Here is a 19,382-nt window from a genome sequence, read left to right as displayed (position 1 = left end):
GTGTTGAGGAACAAAAAAAGAAAAAAAAGGAAAAAAGGGGTGGGAATAAAAGATATAGAAAAAGCCTCAAATTGATACTAAAGGACCAGATTAATTATTTAATTTAAAAAAGCTATTCATGTATTATATCGACTGGTTAAAGTAATCACAGAAGAAGGGGAGGTTAGTTGCTCTTCTTCCATCATTGCTCTACATATCTGGAGAATGACAGTCTGAAGAGAAAAGTATCCTTTACGCATGGAGGCCTCCACACAACTGGGAACTCCAGTTTTCTAGGGATTGTGATTCTGTGTGGGGAACTTCCACACATAATGGAGGCTGTCGTTTTCAGATCACCATGCCCTATTCTTCCTTTGTTATCTCAAAATAGATAACATTATGCCAGGATAGAGGTTAAGTATATTAATTTTGCACCAGGGCCATTCTTGAAAATATGGCATGAGCCTTGCAATTTGTGTTTGTTTTTACAGTATACTGTATGTTTTATGTTGGAGCTAGTGTGATGTGTAGTCAATGGAGTGCCAGACTAGGACTATGGGACTGGTGCTGGTAAAACCACTCTTTAAATACCTTATATGCACTGAAAACCTTACGAGGGCTTTTATGTAACACAAAATGACAAGCACAGTCCATTTCAACTTTGTTGCACCTTATGAGGCTGATTGCCACCATTGCTTGCTCAGAATGGCAAGAAAACTAGTGCTTTGACATTTGTGTGCTACACTGTTTGCTGGCATGAGCCCCACACATTTCTCTGTCAGCAGTCAGCAGTGCACAATAATCCTGCCCCATGTGTAACACCTGTTTTATTTGAGGAGTGTGTGTTTGGTTTGGGTCTCCTTGTTACCGAGCAAGTAAGCCTGTTGCTGAGATCCGCTCTGAGATGTTGCTGGAGCCTCATGGAAGTGACAGTTGAGAAAAGGCGGGAAAGCCCAAAAAAGGGCGGAGCCACAGATTGGGAAGCTTTTGGGGCGCAGAGTGAAATTAGCCACCCAAGGTCATGGAGGAAAATAATCTGGGTGAGAATGTGGGTGAGACAGGCAAACAAATGGAAACCAAAATGTACAACTCAACAAATCTGAATACCCACAACAATGGATTTGGACAGGGTGCTCAAAGAGGCAGCTGTGTTGAATTGTTGTGTCTGTTAGTCTTGATGGCGGTTGTAGTTCATTTTCTGGACTTGAGTTTGTAGAGAAGGTGACTTTAAAGTTTACAGGCATGAGGATGAAAAGAAAAGTCTCTCTTTTTTTGTTGGGAGGGAGGGTGGAGAGAGGGGGGGAAAGGAGTGGCCCCTTCAGAAAGCTCTGACAGGTCCCCAATAGGCATCTTGTTTTCCTTATAAATTGAAGCAGTTTAGTCAGATGTTTATAACATTCTCCTTGTATCCAGTTTTCCAAGCTTTTATTTTTAAAGAAATAGTTCAGGCTTGATATCCAGCCAGAAGAAACTGATTAAAGGCATGGTTACACCATGAAAATGAATCAAGAGATGGATTGGTGGTTTTGAAGTTGATGTAAAGTCACATAGTTTTGGGGCTGGTATGTGTGTCCTCTTGGAAAAACTTTTAATTCATTTTTAAACTGTGTTGTGTATTCGTCCTGACCACGTGCTGACTGCCTCTCACAGCCACTCACCATTGCTGCTGCAGTGTTTTTCTTTTAATATTTGAATTGCTCTAGATCAATATTATAGGTAGAATATATATATTACAGATAGAATATATACCAGTATATTTCCTCTCTATCAATCTAATTTAATTGTGGATTGGACTGCAAGATTTCCCTACAGTCTGAATCCTGTCAACCTGGCATTACTTGACAAACCCCAGAGACAATTTACACTGACAGAAGCATTCCCATATGCAAAAAAAAATTCAAAATAAGTTTCACAAGTGATTTAAAATAAACAACCCTCTCACAGATGAATAAAATACTTCATTTTCTGACCCAAAACTCCACACTTCCTGGGCAAAAAAATCACCCATGTTTTCCTGTGTGTCATATGGTCAGATTTTTTAAAATCGATTTAAAACATGTTAAACCTGCTTCAAAACTTTTTTAAAAAAACATGTAACCACACTCTAACACATGCAAAATAGTACTAATGCAATATTTTCCCCTTCCAGCTCTAGGAAATGTTGTGAATCCAGCAAACAGTAGAGGGAACTGCAGGTAGAGTTCTGCTCCCTATTGTGCCAGACATTTGGAGTGGCTGGTATATTCCCCCCTCTCTCAATATTGCTTATGGATTTTCGGGGGCTAAATCTCCCTTTGATGAAATATTAAGATCTTTAAAAAAAGTGTACTAAAAGTTCAAAAACAGGTGGGAGAAAATGACCATCAGAAATATAATAAATCAACATGGGTCACCAAACGGCCACATTTCATCTTACCTTCAAGTATGCGAACGAAGAGACCAATAGCCAAGTTTTGGAATGAAGAACAGCTTTGATAGTGTTTTAAAAGAAGGGGAACATTTAATGTCTTTCTTCAAACTGGTATCCAAGTAAAATGCACCAAATTATATCAGTCAAAGAGGTATAGTGACAGGTATGTTTTGTAGAAATCACAAGCTTAACAGCTATCAATTCATATAATGAGTAAATAAGCAGTGCTCCAACTTTATTTGAAAAATGTATTCTGTTTTTATTTTAAGCCATCTTCAGGGTTACTTTTAAAATAAATAACAAACATATTTAGAGCAAAGCAGTAAAAACATAAAGCTGTAGAAGGCAGCATATCAAAAGCAGAAAACTAGCAAATTAACCAAAAGAAAATGGCAACTGTAAAGGACAGTTCATACTTCAGAAAGCTGGTGTTGTGTGAACAGGATGGTCTTTTCACATGGTATCTGAAACCTCACAATGTCATGGAGGTAAACACAGAGGGTTTTTTTCCCCCATAGTTGGGCACTGCCACAGAAATGTCCCATTCCTTGAAAGTTACCTGGAAAGTGTCAGAAAGCATATGAAGAACCTCTGAGGATGATCTCAATTGCTGAGAAACTTGCCACTTCCCTTCCCAACTGATCCAGTTTTCCATCTATATACAGTACTGTAACCACTATGTCCTGTGCATCACAGTGGTACCTGGGACTGAGATGGCAGTTCTTTTCCCCTCAGCAAACTTTACAAAACCTAAATGTGGTCAGAGTTCAATATTTCTGACATTTTTTAAAAGTGAGTTACCAATTTTATTAGATGGAAGAAGTTGGGTTGTGACAATATTTAGACAATTCTGTTTTTGCTTTTGTTCATTCTCCAGATCCCTGGGATTTTGCATCAAAAATGGAAGAGATACTGTCACTTGTGAAACAAATGCAGAATGGTATTTTGACCCTAGAAGTACCAGTGGTTAGAGAGAAATGTAGCAGAAGCTAAGTATCCTAGCTGGGGAAAGGGGTGTGTGTTAAGGGAATAGAGTAGAAATGGGAGTTGTTTGGAAAGGGATGTGCAAGTACTTTATTTTCATTTTCTCAGCACCAGAAGAGAAATTCTGACTAGCAAGTAATACTAACACCCTAGATACATAATTTTTGGGTTTTCTTTGCAGCAGATATAATCTAGGGTTACATGCTTTATAAGTGCAGGAACAGGTGACACTTTTATTGGACCACTAAAAAATAACAAAACAAAAAACAAACAGCAAGCTTTCAATGAGAATTCATCTGCCTCAGGCTGTGCACTCTTGTGGGTAGCTCCTGCAATATTTGTCAATGTAGCCACACCTTTAGATAGCAAAGGGAATATAGTCTGGAAAACACAGACAGCTCTGTCCCCTAGACCTTGTCATGATATGCCAACCTCCAGCATCTGCAGCCTGAGGCCTAATGTTAAGGTCTGCCCTGCTAGAATAACATATCATCAGACTTTGTACAGTACCTGCAGAGTGGTAACAGATTTCCTGCCCTGCAGAGGATATACAAACAAGTACTCTGCTCTTCATAGAATGAAGTAGGAAAAGGAATAAATAGAAAGGAAAGGAGTATTGTTTTGACCAGAAGTGCAGAAGGCAGGAAGAATGGAATATTTGGTTTGAGTTGGGAGAAAAATGTGGGGAGTGACGTTCCTGTCGGGGGAAGGAAGCAGTTGTAGTTTCAGTTAGTGCAGGAGAAACATCAAAGGTGGTGTCAAAATTATTAGACATATAGAAATTTGGGTGTGCTGTTCATGCTAAAGAGTTATGAGTTATGGCCCTGATCCTGTGATGGATTATATATAATAACATAAAGGAAGAATGGTAATTAATGACCATATCATGAGGCAGAGTGAAATGGCTGTTTTGGATGGTAAATGCTGGGAGGCAGAGAGCTGTGGGTGCCATACAAGCTGACCAGGAACACCCTAGATGCTGCCTTCAGGATGTATATACTGTACTGTATGCCGTTCCTATGTGCCGTTCCTGAAGTAAGATTCAAATGCCAATCTAGTTATCATTTGCATATGGAATACTAGGGCAGGTGGGCATCTTATCCTTAGATGGCAAGATGTCTCGGACTAGACACGAATCAAGTTGCATATGCAAGTTCCTAAGAGATTACTTATTAAATTGAAAACATAAACAATTGAGGAGAAATTTGATCTTTTCCTCATTTTGTAGTGGGAAATCTGGAGCCAAGAATTGAAGAACTAGTAAAAAGGATAAACAAACTGCAGCAAGGTAAGCGGCAAACAGAAGGATTAGTAATATTTACCCCTTTGGAAAGCAGGCAGTACTTTTGGACAAAGGTTACGAAGTCTAAAGCTTATGATCCTGCAACTTTAAAGGCAGAATTTTCCCAGAGAGAAATATAAAATATAAGCGCACAGCCTTCTGATTCTGAAGCTTGTACAGTCCTTTGTACACATCAGTTGATCCTAAGAGTCCAATTAGCAAGAGGGAAATTTTTAAAAAAACATGCTGTGGGTAAAATGAGACCCAGATTATTTTAGGGGAAACACGGTATAATTCTTTGACCAAGAGTGATGGACATCTGAATTACCAAGACCTGTAAACATTTGCAGCTATTAATTACACATGATTGGCTTGCAGAGTGGTACATCATCCCCCTTCAGGAGCAGTGGACGAGATCATCACCCTTACCTGGCACAACTATTTCCCCCTCTCTTCTAACTTTGTCTGTATGTGTGCCCTACTGTCCCTTCCAAAGGGGAAGCCCCCAGAAAGGGCCCTCTAGACACACCAGGGCAGGGATGTTCGTGAACAGCTTTTATTAATTTGGATAACTGTTGAGTGGTCCTGTGTGAGGTGCAGCTTCTGGTGGTATTGTCTCTGCTGTGTAGGGGTGGGATCCAGATGGGTGAATCTCTGCAGGTCTTCAAGGTCAGCTATTCTGAGGTTCCACTGAAGCAAAGATGGGTGCGCCACCCCTATGTCTATGTCCCTGGCCAAAGCTCATCCAACTCTCTATTCCACGGGTTCCACAGGACATTTGGCCGTGCTGCCATCAAGGCACAAAACACTGGCATCGACTCTTCCCAGGCATCCTCCCATGACCTCTCTTTTTTCTTTCCCCTCTTTCCATCTTATTCCCACATCCACCCTTGCTATCCCATCTGTGCTGTCCCAGGTGTTCCTGACCCCTACTCTCACCCATATGCTCCTTTTTCCTATCCTCCTATCCTGTCGGGTCTGTTGTCAGGGCCAGTGCATGATTCCTCTGGGAGATGTAAATGCATGGTGGACAGCTAGCCAGGGGCAGTGGGAGCACCTCCTTCACAGTGTTTCATAACACAATGGGTATTTGAACTCCTTGTGTTTTTTTTCCTTAGCCAAGAAGCTATTAAGTAAGGAGCTTTCTGAGGCAAATGAGCATAGCGAGACACTACAGAAGGAACTGGAGAAATGTAGGTAATTGTAACATAATGATTTGTTATGGATTATAATATATGTGCTGTGTGATTAATGTAGGCATATTTGTCACACAGCCCAAACATTATCATCCCCATAATGTTGTAGTATGTTTGTTTTTAAGTGTATATTTTTATTTACTTCAACTTGTAGACTATCACCAGAATATGCTATGTGCTTTTCTTACACATCTTTATGTTGTGTTAAAGCCCCACTGAGATACTGTACATTGGTGACACAGAGCCATCTGCTGCTTATGCAGATGGAAAGCAGAATGTTTTGCTCCAGATGGAAAAGTTCCCTTTCAATTCAAGTCTGTTTTGAATCTACAAAATTAATCCTGTGTAGTTTTCCTTCCTTCCTTTATAGCAAAAATTAATAACCTTAATTTGGACTTAAGGGTACAGCTGTGGAACCTCTATGGGTTTTGCTGCAGACATTTCAACATTTTACAGCTTTAGTTTGGAAATGTAGCAAAACAAAACAAAAACAAAACCTGCTGGAGCCGGATGTCAAGTTTCACGTCTCCAGTTTTCTCCCTCCCTATCATCAGGATTCAATAGCTATTTGTACTTTTGAGATGTAGTTCTGTACAGGATTTCACAGTTACTGTGCTGGACTGTTGGCATGTGAGCCCAGTGAAAAGATCCAGCTGAACGCTCTCACTGAACCTCTGAGCAAGCTAGTCTTTTGCTTTTCACATGCTGCATAAAATTAAAAATATGACTGTTGAAATTAACTGTTTCAATATCTTCCAATGTATTACATGACTGATACCCATTTTGTCCTCCTGTCCTGGTAATGTCCAATGCAGGTGCTCCTGTCATTTCTGTGGGAACACTGTGGTCATGTTACAGTCATTCCACAAAGACAGAAGTTAAACTGCTACAAAAGCACACTGATCTCTTTCATTCCTTTTAGCCTGATGTTTGTCATATGACATTTTGAGATAATACACATTTTAAAAGATAATTAGCCTTCTGAAATCCCGTCTCTTGATGAAGATTTGTCTAAACTATTTTCTATATTACCCTTTTGCAAACTATTTTTACTGGTGCTGGAAATTTATTCTGGCACTTCCTAAGATCTTCTCTAGTTGTTTTTCCAAAGCTCATTTTCAACGAGTCTCCTTAATATCACCCACAACAGTTCTTTCCAGCCTGTGCATTTTTTGCTCAGGTGGCAGGAAAACATCACCTGGGGCCTCTTCCACTTAACCTCCCTCATAATATTACAAAGGCACAATCTGAATTCTTCTTCTTATCTTGTAGTGAATGCTGAGAAGTTAACCCTTGAGGAGACATGGAATGAAAAGAAAGGTAATAGCAAGATCAGGAATGCTTATATGAGGACACCAGCACAATGGTTTTTAACATACATCCCAACATAATCCCTTCAGTTGTACATTTGTTGCAAGGATACTCCCTTTTTTCCTAGACCGGGTTTAATCTCCACTGTACTTTTTCATTACCTCAGAATGCTACATTCACTGCAGCTTGTGGAGAATTTAGACATTATCATCTTCATTCTACAACTTCATCTATTTCTTGTGTTTTTTTTTCTTTTGAGAGAAAAATGTTCAATGAAATGAAACAGCTGCACAGTGTTTTTTTTACTATGTAAGCAGTAGGAACCCTCAGTTTAAAAACACCCTAAGTTGGCATTTTTCATTACCCTAAAACTCTTTCCTGATTTGAATTTAAATCCTTCAAACTAGTCAGTTGCTTGAATGCAAGCATGGCCTAGTTTTTTAATGAGATTGCCTAAGGGAGTTTTCTGGTTTGTGGGGACTTGGAATGTTGATGTCTGGTGAAAGCTCTGGGCCTTTATGGAAATGTTATGTAGAAAATTTCTGCCTTAAGCACTAACACTTATCTGCATTGTAGAGACTCTGAGGGTCATGCAGTTGCACTGTGAAGAGGCAGAAGCCAAGATGCAGAGGTAAGATGCTGCTCATCTGTTTGAGAATAAGACACCACACTTGCCCTTTTCTTATCCTTCACCTGAGGTCTGAGGAAGTGGACTTGCCCACGAAAGCTCAAATTAAAATATTGCAGTTAGTCTTTAAGGTGCCACACTGTTTCGGTCTTCATTTTTTAATTTTTTTTTTCATTTATCGCCTTATATGCTAGCCCAAACTGATGTAACTACCTCTTCTAAAACAAAGAGAAAACTGTTACTGAATGTGGGAGAAAATAACACTGAACCTTGAGAAGTTTATATGCAACAGAAAGAGGTATAAACCTAAACTACAGTTGTAATTAAAAGGGTTTCAGATCTACAAGTCATGCCAATATGAGATTACTGTAGAGCAGTGATGACAAACTTTTTTGGGCCTGAGTGCCCAGACTGGGGGGGGGGGGGAACAGTGGGGTGGTGGCAGAAGCAGAAGTGGCAGTGGTGGAAGTGACAGTGGAAGGGGCAATCCCGGGCACAGAGGTGCCTCGAGACCCCACTCTAGATCCGCCACCAGCGCCAGCTGCTCTGGATCCCAGCCTACTGCCTGTCAGGGTGCCAGCACCACAGCTGAAGCCGCCTTCTCAGGTTTGGCTGTGGGCGGGGGAGTAGTAGCAATCTGGTGACTGATGGTTCACGTGTCCAAAGAGAAGGCTCTGCGTGCCAAGTATGGCACGTGTGCCATAGGTTTGCCACTGCTGCTGTAGAGTATAATCCTTTTCTTTGATAGAAAAAAAGATATTAACCTGTTATATTTTCCCATTCATTAATTAACTACATTTGACAGACAATGCAGGATGTTTCAGAAGCAGCCTGTTGACCTGTTGTGTACCATTTAGATTATAGCCAGGCCAAATGTGAGAAATGATACAGAAAAGAAGGCCGAGGACAGGTGTATCATTTTAGAACAAGGGATGCTAGGAACTCCTAGGGATTTTCTTTCCCTTGGTTTTTGTAGGAAAATTATAATGCTAAAGTAGTTATAATTCCAGCATAGCTTGGAAGGTGGATTTTGGGGGTGGCTTGCTAAAATGGCTTGTGTTCATATATTTTTTAAAATGACAGTGAGGAACAGGAGCTTTTAGGAAGCCATATCATTCTGGGAGCTTACTTTGTTGGTGCTTGCTGCTTTTTCTCTCTAGATCCAGTTAGACTAGTTCACTCAAAGTGCTTTTAGCAATGCATCTGTTCGCTGTGCAGTTAGTTCATTCAGGTAGGCAGAACATGGCATAGAACCACTATAACATTTTAAAAAGTGGCACACCTCCCATGTCAAAAGGACCTTGACACAAAGCAAAATTATTCTCTGTGCAGCTCTACATGTGCTGGATGACATTAATTGAGGTCTATGCCTGCTGTCAAATGTTTGAGATTGAATTACAAATTTTGTAGGTACATAAATTTTTTGATAATTTCTACTTTTACTTACATATTTGAGATCAAGCTCCCCCTTTGAAGAATAGGTTTGCTTTGTTTATCAGGCAGCAGCAGCTGAACCAAGAATGTAAGCAGCGAATTGAGGCAATCACAGCCCAGATCCAGGAGGAGAAACTGAAGCAAAGTGAGCAGAGGTATTTCTAGAAATTAACAACCATGTCAGAAAAATCTCGTGTTACTCCATCTCCTGATTTCAATTAATGCCTTGTTTTGTAGAGAAAGTCATAAACTTGAGTTTCATTGGATAATGTTGGAGGATATGAATTCTTAGTGTTCCCACAAATCACATGCTGCAGAATAAAATCACAATGCATGTCTTGAGGACGATTTATAAATCTGTAGTCTGCTCACAATTACAGCACTCTTGTCATAAGAACTAACTAACTAACTAACTAACTAACTAACTAACTAACTAACTAACTAACTAACTAACTAACTAACTAACTAACTAACTAACTAACTAACTAACTAACTAACTAACTAACTAACTAACTAACTAACTAACTAACTAGTGGTAGCTTTAGGATTCACAAAAGAATTAACCAGAGCTTGGAAGTGTAACATAAAAAATAACTACTGTAATTTTATTAAGTTTAGTTAATAAATGTCTAATAACTAGTTAGTATATCAAGACCTCCAAACAAGCAGGTAGTTACATAAACTTTTAAAAAAGGAATTATTTGCTTGTTCCTGAAGAAGTAACTGAAATCTAGTTCCCCATAAAAAGGGAACTACATTTCTTCCTGTGAGTTATTGCACAAGTCACAGGAGGATTTACTACCTAAACCATTTTATATTCCCCTTTAATCATTTAGTGAAGCTCAGAAGAGTTATAGATACATTGCAAAATAAGTTACACCACTCTATGTAATACTATGATAGTTGGAAAAATAACTAATTACTGTATAAGTAACGCATTATTTTTATTTAGTTATTTCCAAACTCTGACCAGAAACACCTCACACAGTGCATACTCTTGACACAAGGGGTACTGATTGCCATTTCCTTTGGTAACTTTAAGAAAACACTTTTTAAGACCATGAATGAGTAAAGTACAGCTCTCCAGATGTCGTAGGACTGCAGCTTCCATTGGACTTAACTGATGCAGCCAGTGGCTAGGAATGCTGGGAGTTCCAGTGCAGTGACATCTGGATGGCTCAGTTTTGTCATTTTTTAAAGACAAATTTGGAATTACTATTAGTCAGCTATGACAACTATGAAGAATTGTTTTTTTGAACTGCAGCTCCCTAAACCTAACAGCTAGTATGTTGCTTGTTTTTTGCTTTCAGAATGGAATTTGAGCAGCTGCTTGATGAGCTGATGGAGAAGCACAAGAGTCTCTGGGAGCTTTATGTAAGCACCCTTGGGTTTTTCTCTTTGGCCTGAACTATATAGCTATAAATGTGAAATTAGGTGTGATACTAGAGATCCATACATCTTCTGTGGTTTGAAAAAAATGTTCATAACTATAACGAAGGGTGGGGATTATTGCTGGAATCATAGTTCTCAGATATATATTTTCTTCATGATTAAAAGTAGACGATATAATACTTTAAAATTAGTTACATTGTTACAGATGTTGCTTCTTGTGGTATGTTCTGATTTAACTTTTCCAATCTTGTATTTGTCCTCCTGTTGAACAAAATCTGCAGGTACTTGTGTAACATATTTAACTTTTCCCTGTTAGGCAGACTGAAGTTTTTGGATGTGTTTGTAATTTTAATAAGCAAAAATGTGCTGGAAGAAAAAGGTAGCCATTATTCTCCAATATTCTAGTCTCTTACCCCAAAACTCTTGCCTCTCCCCTTCCTTATGGCCGGTATTAGCACTTTTAGAAGACCCAGAAGTGATTCCACATGTGATAAGGATATCTCACATCACATCCCCGTTGGCCTTGTGGCAAAATTATTATTGATTCCAGTTACTTTCTGTTTGTTTTCCTTCCAGGCCAGGGAGAAGCAAGTTGCTGAGATGAAGGACAGTAAGGAGCGTTTGCTAAGTGAAGGTGAGGAGCTGCAGAATTTTGTACACTTGAACTACAAAATCCTGCAGGCATATACAATTCATAACCCTTCTAGTGAACAGGCTTTATTGCTTAAAACCACAGGTCATTCAACTGTGTAGAGAGCATAAAAATTTGCTATGGGAGAAAAAGGAAGAGAATCTAAGGAAATTTTGGCTAGAGCTAGGTTTAGCAGCCTTGGAAAGAGATACAGCTAGGTTCTAGTCATTAGAGTCAAGGGGAATTAGGGTTTATTCTGGTATCCTAGACCAGCCATTATCAACGGGGGCTCTATGCCCCCCTGAGGTAGTCCTGGCACATGTGAAAAGAGCCACAGACTGGAAACAATTCTTCACATACAACCTTATTAGATTCATTATGTGACTTATACAATCCTGATTTGGTCTATATTTCCTTTCATATTGTATTTATGACCATGGCCAAAAAAAAATGTTGAGAATGGCTACCCTAGAAAACCAAATAACTTCCACACAGTAGCAAAACCATATTGCAGCACTCTTTCGACATACTATTCTGGGGTTAAACCAAAACGCCTAGAGTGGTCTTAACCGACCAGATAGGCGGGATATAAATAAAATAAATAAAACTGCTTTGTAGCTTAAACTCTTCCTTGTTTATCTTGCCTAGACTACGAGCCAGTCACTCGTGATTAAATACATTGCTGTATTTGATTATCTCTTTACCTAGTAACAAAATTTCTGGAGAGGATATGCTCCGAGGACAACTGTTTAAATCAGGCTTGTCCAACCTGCGGCCCGAGGGCCGCATGCGGCCCAGGTCAGCTCATAATGTGGCCCAGTGCAATTTTTTATTTTTAAAGAAATTCCAAAGTTTCAAGTTACACTGCCGACGCTTGCGCCCAGAATGTGGCCGGGGCATGTCATAACAGTAGAGGGGGAGAGAGGGAAGGAAGGAAGGAATGGGAGGGGAGGGGACAGGGCGGCTGCTTGACTGCATTGCACTGTCCCCGTCAATAGGCGGACCCCCTCTCGGCCCCATAAGGCCACCAGAGTTGAAGCTGGCAGCCTCTGCTGTCTAAGATCACAGCTGCCGGTAAGCGCACTTGGAGCGGGGCTGCGGAGGAAGGCTAGGGCTGCCCTCCCATGCGGCCCAAACCAAATGTGTGTGCGGCCCAAACCAATTTTTCGTCTTCTAATGTGGCCCAGGGAAGGTGAAAGGTTGGACACCCCTGGTTTAAATCAAATACCATCTGGTGGTGTGCAGTGCTTGCCATAGTGTGTGCCTCTATAAACCAGCATGGGGAAATACTTCGGGGCTAGGGAGTAGGGTTTAGTATTCCTAACCACAAAAGAGGATTCAAAGCTGATCCAAATAAATGTATTTCTTTCTTTCTTTCTTTATTTATTTTATTTCTATCCCGCCTATCTGATCATATTAGACCACTCTAGGCGGCTTACAGTAAAAACAACAATGTAATTTTAAGACTTTACAGCAGAAACGTAAATAAAAAATAAAGAACAGAATAAGAAAAAAAAAGATCGTCAAGGGTTTTCTGTTGGGAAGGCCCGCCTATACATCAATGTTTTTAGTTGTTTCTTAAAAATGCCCAGCGATGTATGCCTATCAGTCTCTTCAATGTAGTCTCCAAACTGAAGAGCCTCATGGCACAGTGGTTAAAGGGCTGTACTGCAGCCAAAACTGTGCTCACAACCCGGGGTTCAATCCCAGGTAGCCGGCTCAAGGCTGACTCAGCCTTCTATCCTTCCGAGGTCGGTAAAATGAGTACCCAGCTCGCGGGGGGGGGGGGGGGCAATGTGTAGCCTGCATAATTAACTTACAAACCGCCCAGAGACGGCTTGAAGTGCTATGGGGCGGTATACAGTATAAGCAGCACACTTTGCTTTTTGCTTTATTCTAAATATTTGCTGGGTAAAATAGAGTGTGGGCTGCTGATAACTCAGTAATAGCAGAACAGACAGGGTCCCAAAACATCACTGTTTTGGACTCCATCAATTGATACAAAAATATTCTCAACTAGGTAAGAAGGAGCTTTATGTCCCCACTGGGGGGACAGTTCAGTTTTTTTACTTTATAGCGATGGCTTGTGGTGAAAACTTTCTGCCACCAACATTGATAGAAGGTGGTTGTTTTTAGTCCAAATGCTTCATTCAAGCATGAATCTTAGGGTCAGATCTGGGGCAAATGGACTGCTGTCAGAGACAATACCGACAGGTAAAGAAGTCCAACAGGGCAACAGGGATGCCTTTTGGTCTTCTGTCTTTTCAGTGTCTACCTTAATAATATTATGCAAGAATTGAGTGGCCTCAGATTCTTCCCACTTACATTCTGGAATGTCAAGCTTTCAGTCCTTTTATATGCAGATGATATTGCAAATGGTCTTCACTACACTAGTTGGCATGTGAAGACTTTTGGGTGAACTCTCAGTCTCTTTTGCGATTTACCAGAATCTATGGGGGTTGGAGTTTGATTGCCCCTGTAGTTGAGGTATTTGTTAGGAAAATAGTCCCCCAAATAACATATTGGGCAGAAATATGGGGATGTACAAAGGCCCTCACTCAAGAACTGGTCCATCATGAGAGTCCTGGATAAACTTAGACCATTTTACAGAGCTATGAGATTGATACAGATCCCAAGCCTACCTTTGTCTCTAACAGAGTTAAGTAGCTGGTTAAAGAGAAAGTTCTGACTTTGCTCTTGGTGGTGAGAACTGAGGAAGACTAGATTCAGGGAGGTGGTTGGTTGTCCTGTCTCTTGCTGCATTCATATATATAATTATAGTATCTGGTTGAATGCCAGTCGATTCCCCCTCCCCACATATAGACTCAATAGCATTCCCCCCCACCCTTCACAGTAAGGCTACTCCTCAATCCACATGGGAGCTGGCTACATAGTTTTTGAGCTAGAGTGAATAGCAGGAATAGAAGTTGCATCCCCTTTAATACTAGTGGAGGAGTTGTCTTTAAAAAGAGGAAATGTATTTCATGCACTGATGCCTATTTTTAGAACAGGGGCAGGCAGACTGCTCCCCTAGAGATGTTGTTGAACTGTCAATGGAATCCTATCTTCATTAGCTGTGCCCTCTAGAGCTAACATGAGTCGCAGTCTGAAGTATTGTCCCTGATTTAAAAGGGAAAAAATAACCCTCCTGTTCCTGGAGAAACAGCAGAAATCATGGTGGTGACGTAATTTTCCTGCTGATGCTAGTACTGGTGCTGGTGCAGGTTTTGTTCAGGAAAAATGCTATCCATTTTCAGCAAACTAAATCTAGTGTAATTAACAAAACATTCCCTTCTGTTGTTGTCACTGTTTGAAAGCAATTTCCAGACCTTAGAAATTAACTTTAAAAAACAGTTAGTCAATTATAGCACCATGGCATCCCAAAGTAGTTATTAATATAATTAAACCTTTTTTTAAAAAAGAGCCCTTTATCTTCCTGTTTCTCAAGAAGGAACTGTGGTTACTTTTAATAACAATTGGAATGTTACAAGCCAATGGTCTATAATATAAAATACATGCTCCTCCTATCTACTTTACTATTGCACAACAGGGAGTATCATGAAATACAGCAAGAGCCAGCACTTCAACCATGTGATATTCCTCCTCTACCACTAACAAGCACCTATACCTATTATAAAAAGTAAGTTTAAAAAATTACTTGCAACACAAAGGACATAAGATTATACTCATTAACCAACATTCTATTGCTAGAATAATATAAATTATGTCACGTTTGGCAGTGATTTGATGCAAGTTATAAAGTCAATGTAGATCTTATCTGTTGCTTAATTCAATTCAGTGCCCAACTAATGCATAATGTCGTGCAATTCAGCGTGCAACTAATGTCTACAGTGACTTCATAACTTGCAGCAACTCGCCACCAAAAATTATTGTTCAAGTTACGCTGACAAAAAAGGGCCACAATGTATTTTTAATTTATTAATTGGAAAAGGGAACCATTGATAACTAGTTATTACAAAGCTGTGCTAATTTCTGAGGCCAGTGCTACTTACAGGACCTTAAAACACCCTTCTATTTTGCAATATTCGCTCAGAGAAACTGCTTCAGGAGAAGCTGGCTAGTGTTCAAGATGAATTAGATTTGCTGAGCCAGTCCACCTTCAGTGAGGAGAAGAAATTCCTGAAGAGCCAGGAGGCTGCGGCTGCCTTGTGAGTGTAGAGTCATCTGAAATTTTTTTTTTTTGGGGACAGCCCTGTTTTTAGACCCCACTTATCCGCACTACTATTATTGCATATCCAATAAAACCATTGCTTGGCAATTTTTTAAAACTAAACAAGCAAGCACTTGTTGAGCAATTAGCAATAATTGCTATGAGCTAAATAGCACATGAAACCACTGGAAGATCTGGGTTCTTTTACCCTGTGCCTCATCCATCAGGGTCTCCTAAAATGGATATCTATGTACCACACATAACACTTTGCCTAGAAAAGAAGTCATACTCAGAAAAATCTGGCTGAACCAACCTCTGACTGTCTCCCTCTCATTACTAGGGAGCTATTTCAAGAAGAAAATAAGAAAGCAAAAGAATATCTGGAAACTTCCTCACAGTGCAACTCTGATTTGCAGCAGAGATGTAATAGGTGAGCAGGTCAGGAATGTGCTAAATATGAGTGAGGTGAAGGTTCAGTTCTTGGATTGCTTCCAGAGGGTTTTTCTTTTTTTGGTTTGGGAGGCTGGGATAAAGGGCCACTAGCCTAATTCTCTGTTCTTACAACATAGAGTATTGTTGTTGAAAGAGGATTTGGGTATAGCCTATAACTTACCCCTTTTAAACTCATGGCCCTGTATTGAAGCACTCAGATCTGTTATTTGGAAAGGTTGAAACCCAAATACACAATTTTGTGTTTTTGATTAAATTCCCTACATATTTCATCAAAATTTGAAGCTTTGTGTTCTATCGTCTTCAGTTGCTTTTTCCTGCCTGCATACTTAGATTAGTTCCCCCCCCTTTTTTCCCCCAGATTAAAAGCAGAACTGGAGGACTTGGAAATGGAGAAAGTCAGAATTATGGAGGATTAACTTATGTTGTTGCACGTTGCCACAGAGGATGGTGTACAAGTTAAGTGTCCTTGTGGTTTGGACAGTCCCAAACCAGAAGGTGTATGTCAGGAGTGGAGGACGTGAGTCTTTCCAGATGTTGCTAGATTAAAGCTCCCATCAGCCCTAGCCAGCAGTAAGGAATGATAAGCCCTGCAATCAAACATATGTAAAACAAGATAATTCCAATCCTTGCTGTACATTAGTAGAGGTAAACTATAACAGGAGGAGACAATAATCTGGCATTGGAGGGATGGCCATATGAGAAATGATGAATGAAAAAGTGAGAAAAGAACTGGAGGTGCTGGTGATTGTGGAAGAGCCAAGAAAAATGTAGAATGACTGTGTCAGTGGTTTCAAGTAGTGTTTAATTATATTTCTTACTGAAAAATAGCACTGAAATCAACTACCAAATATCCTTAAAAGCAAACAACACTTAACAATAAAACCATTAGAATTATCTCAGTTATCAATTAGGATTAGGCAAGCCAAGCCAAAAATTCTTGGGAAGTGGATTAAAGGAATTGCAGCACTGTTTAGATCTGTGCTGCTAGTGAATGCAGTTCTTCTTTCCCCTTTCACTGCATGGAAAGAAATGCTGTAAGAATTCCAGAGCTAATGCCCTCATTTCATATTTCCTTTCTTATTCTGTTTTGGCAGGTTCATGTGAGCTGAAGTCTTCCTTTTGGCACCAAGAAAAATTCTCATCCCTGTGGAGTGCTTCACAATCAATTCTGGTTAGCCATGTATTAATAAATTGCTATTGATCAGAATTGAAATTGAATACTTATGCCTGTGTAAGTGCAGTGGAGCAGCAAACAGCTTCTGATTAACAAGCCCTATTGAATTTCTACTAGTGTGCCAGTTTAATGACTATATGTGACTAAGATTTTGATTGGGAATTTGTTAATTAGCAGCTATTCTCCACTGCAAGTTATCGCATTGCACTTGCACAGGCATAGATAGACAGTTGGATTCTGGCCATTATCTTTGTTAATAAAGTACACTGAGTAAAACTCATTATTAAGTTCTTAATGTTTCTTCTCACTGTCACTTACTAAAAGAAACTACAGATCTAGGATTTCGATCCAGCATGAAATCTGAGATTCTGTTCAAGGCCTCACATAATTGCTTTCTACACTTAAAAAAACATGAATTCTGGCTTTAGTTAAGCTTATGTATTTATTTCTTAGATTTGTACACCACTTCATTAGTGTAAAGCACTGTTCTAAGCAGTTTACCGCAAGATAATAAAATATAACAACAATGAAATTAAATAAAACCAATCTTATCTGCATAGGATTTTATTTGAAACCTGTCCCTGCCTGTGTGTGCTAGTTATATCACTTGCAGAGCTATAAAATGTGAGATGGGGTGGCTCCAGAAAGAAACCCACCGGCTTCAGTTTACAAGAGCTGAGCAGGGCTGCTGAAGACAGAATGTTCTGGAGATTGCTCGATTCATAGGGCTGCCATGAGTTGGGGGGCCAACTTGAGAGCACATAGCAGCAGCAGTAAAACCTCTTGGACTGGAGGGAATGATGGGACAGAAAGATGAACATACAAGTCATTGACAATGTTAAATCTGTCAGCTGCATATTAAAATAAAAAGACATCAAACATCTAATCTGCAAATACTTAAGCTTGTAAGATAAATTCATAAAAATCTACTCTTCCCTACCCCAAAAGGTTGGAAAAAATTAATCTGAAGTTTAAATTTCAGTAGTGTATATTGAATACTAAACTAAATGTTTTTGTGTGTGTGTGAAATAAGTTACTCTAGCTCCTATGAAGGGCTGCTACATAATAGCCCCTGTACATATTTGTAATCCAGTTATAAGGTACTATGTCGCTTTAACAAAGAAAATACACTAGAATGCATCTTTAATAAAGGAAAATACATGGGGAAAAATAAAACTGGTCAAAAGCATAGAAGAATACAAAACATAATAAAAAGCCACAAGGTTTCGCCTCTTTAAAAAAAGTACGTACTTATCCACGAGGTTTCGCCTCTTTAAAAAAAGTACGTACATTTACAACATTGAGTCATATTCTGGCCCCATAATGGTCTCTGACAATTTACAATGTTAAAACCTTTTGTGAAATCCTTTTGCCCCCTTTGGGACCATGAATTATCTAGCTCTCCTTGAAATAGTTTGAAGAGACACTTCCAACTGTCAAAAATATGCAGGATGTGGGCATTGTACTTCACAGCTTGGTCCGTGAGGGTGGCCACCTCTCGTTTTTTTAACATGAAGGGCAGCCTTCCCTTTGAAAAGCTGTCACAGCTCTTTTCTCTTTGCAAGCTTCTCCAGCCCAGACAGATGTTAAGAAAAACCACCAACACGGAGACAGATCAGGAGCCTGGAAGTTACCCATTTCCCAGTCATCCTCTGGCCAAGGAGACTCAAGAGGTCTCCTGCTCTGCCTTCTCAACTCCAACCAGCCCAACTACAATTCAGTTAAGCTGTGGCAATCATTTCTAGTGTTGCATCTTGTACCCTCTTATCTGCAGGATCAGGATTCAATGATTCATTTACCTATACAGTAGTCTGAAAATATTAAAAGAAAAATCCTAAAAATATACTATATTTCTAAAGAAGTTGTTACCAGAACTGGCCACTAAGAGCTTGGCAAAAACCATGCTATGTATAAAACGTTCGGTACGATCCGCGTTTTTCAGCATCCGCGCGGGGTGGTGGCGGCGTGTGTGTGAGTAGATACCGGGGGGGGGGTCCTCCTGTCCATCTACATTAGAGTAGACCACCTTCAGCAGATCGACGGCCTCTTTCGTCGCCCTTTTTGGGGGGATGTGACCATCCCACTGGTACGGCTATCAGTCGCTTCACAAAAGCCCATCTCGGAGGCCCTCGCCGTGGCGGCGGCTCCTCCTCCTCCTCGCCCAAGGTCTTCGTCCCTGATCCTCTCACAGCCAAACGCAAACGCTCCAGCCGCTTCGGCTCCTCTTCTATCGAAGCTGTCGGCCCCGGAAGCAGCAGAGAAGAGAGCACGGAGACGCCGGGCCTCCTCTCGCGTTAGGCCGAAGCCCTAAAGACGCTCCCGCCCCTTCCCTACGCG

General features: G+C 40.2%; 1 protein-coding gene across 5 annotated transcripts; it reads left to right on the top strand.

The window, feature by feature from the left end:
- The first annotated feature begins 32 nt into the window (after nucleotides 1–32).
- SYCE1 (synaptonemal complex central element protein 1) lies at nucleotides 33–17,587 on the top strand. 5 transcript variants are annotated; one of them, XM_078386465.1, is made up of 14 exons: nucleotides 38–162; nucleotides 2,129–2,174; nucleotides 3,267–3,329; nucleotides 4,602–4,661; nucleotides 5,774–5,848; nucleotides 7,124–7,171; nucleotides 7,739–7,793; nucleotides 9,290–9,379; nucleotides 10,535–10,598; nucleotides 11,193–11,250; nucleotides 15,302–15,416; nucleotides 15,759–15,848; nucleotides 16,230–16,326; nucleotides 16,966–17,325. In XM_078386465.1, the coding sequence occupies exons 3-13, from the start codon at nucleotides 3,290–3,292 to the stop codon at nucleotides 16,285–16,287; spliced, it is 753 nt and encodes a 250-aa protein (XP_078242591.1). In that variant the 5' UTR covers nucleotides 38–162; nucleotides 2,129–2,174; nucleotides 3,267–3,289; the 3' UTR covers nucleotides 16,288–16,326; nucleotides 16,966–17,325. The 5 variants fall into 5 exon arrangements, with proteins under 5 accessions (XP_072847404.2, XP_078242591.1, XP_078242592.1 ...); XM_072991303.2 differs by lacking the exon at nucleotides 2,129–2,174 and having other exon boundaries at nucleotides 33–162; XM_078386464.1 differs by lacking the exons at nucleotides 38–162; nucleotides 2,129–2,174 and adding an exon at nucleotides 908–1,019.
- The last annotated feature ends 1,795 nt before the right edge of the window (nucleotides 17,588–19,382 follow it).

This window comes from Pogona vitticeps, chromosome 2 (assembly GCF_051106095.1).
Source record: "Pogona vitticeps strain Pit_001003342236 chromosome 2, PviZW2.1, whole genome shotgun sequence".
Lineage (NCBI taxonomy): Eukaryota > Metazoa > Chordata > Lepidosauria > Squamata > Agamidae > Pogona > Pogona vitticeps.
The sequence above is the reverse complement of the archived record's forward strand: the minus strand, read 5'-3'. Positions and strand labels throughout refer to the sequence as shown.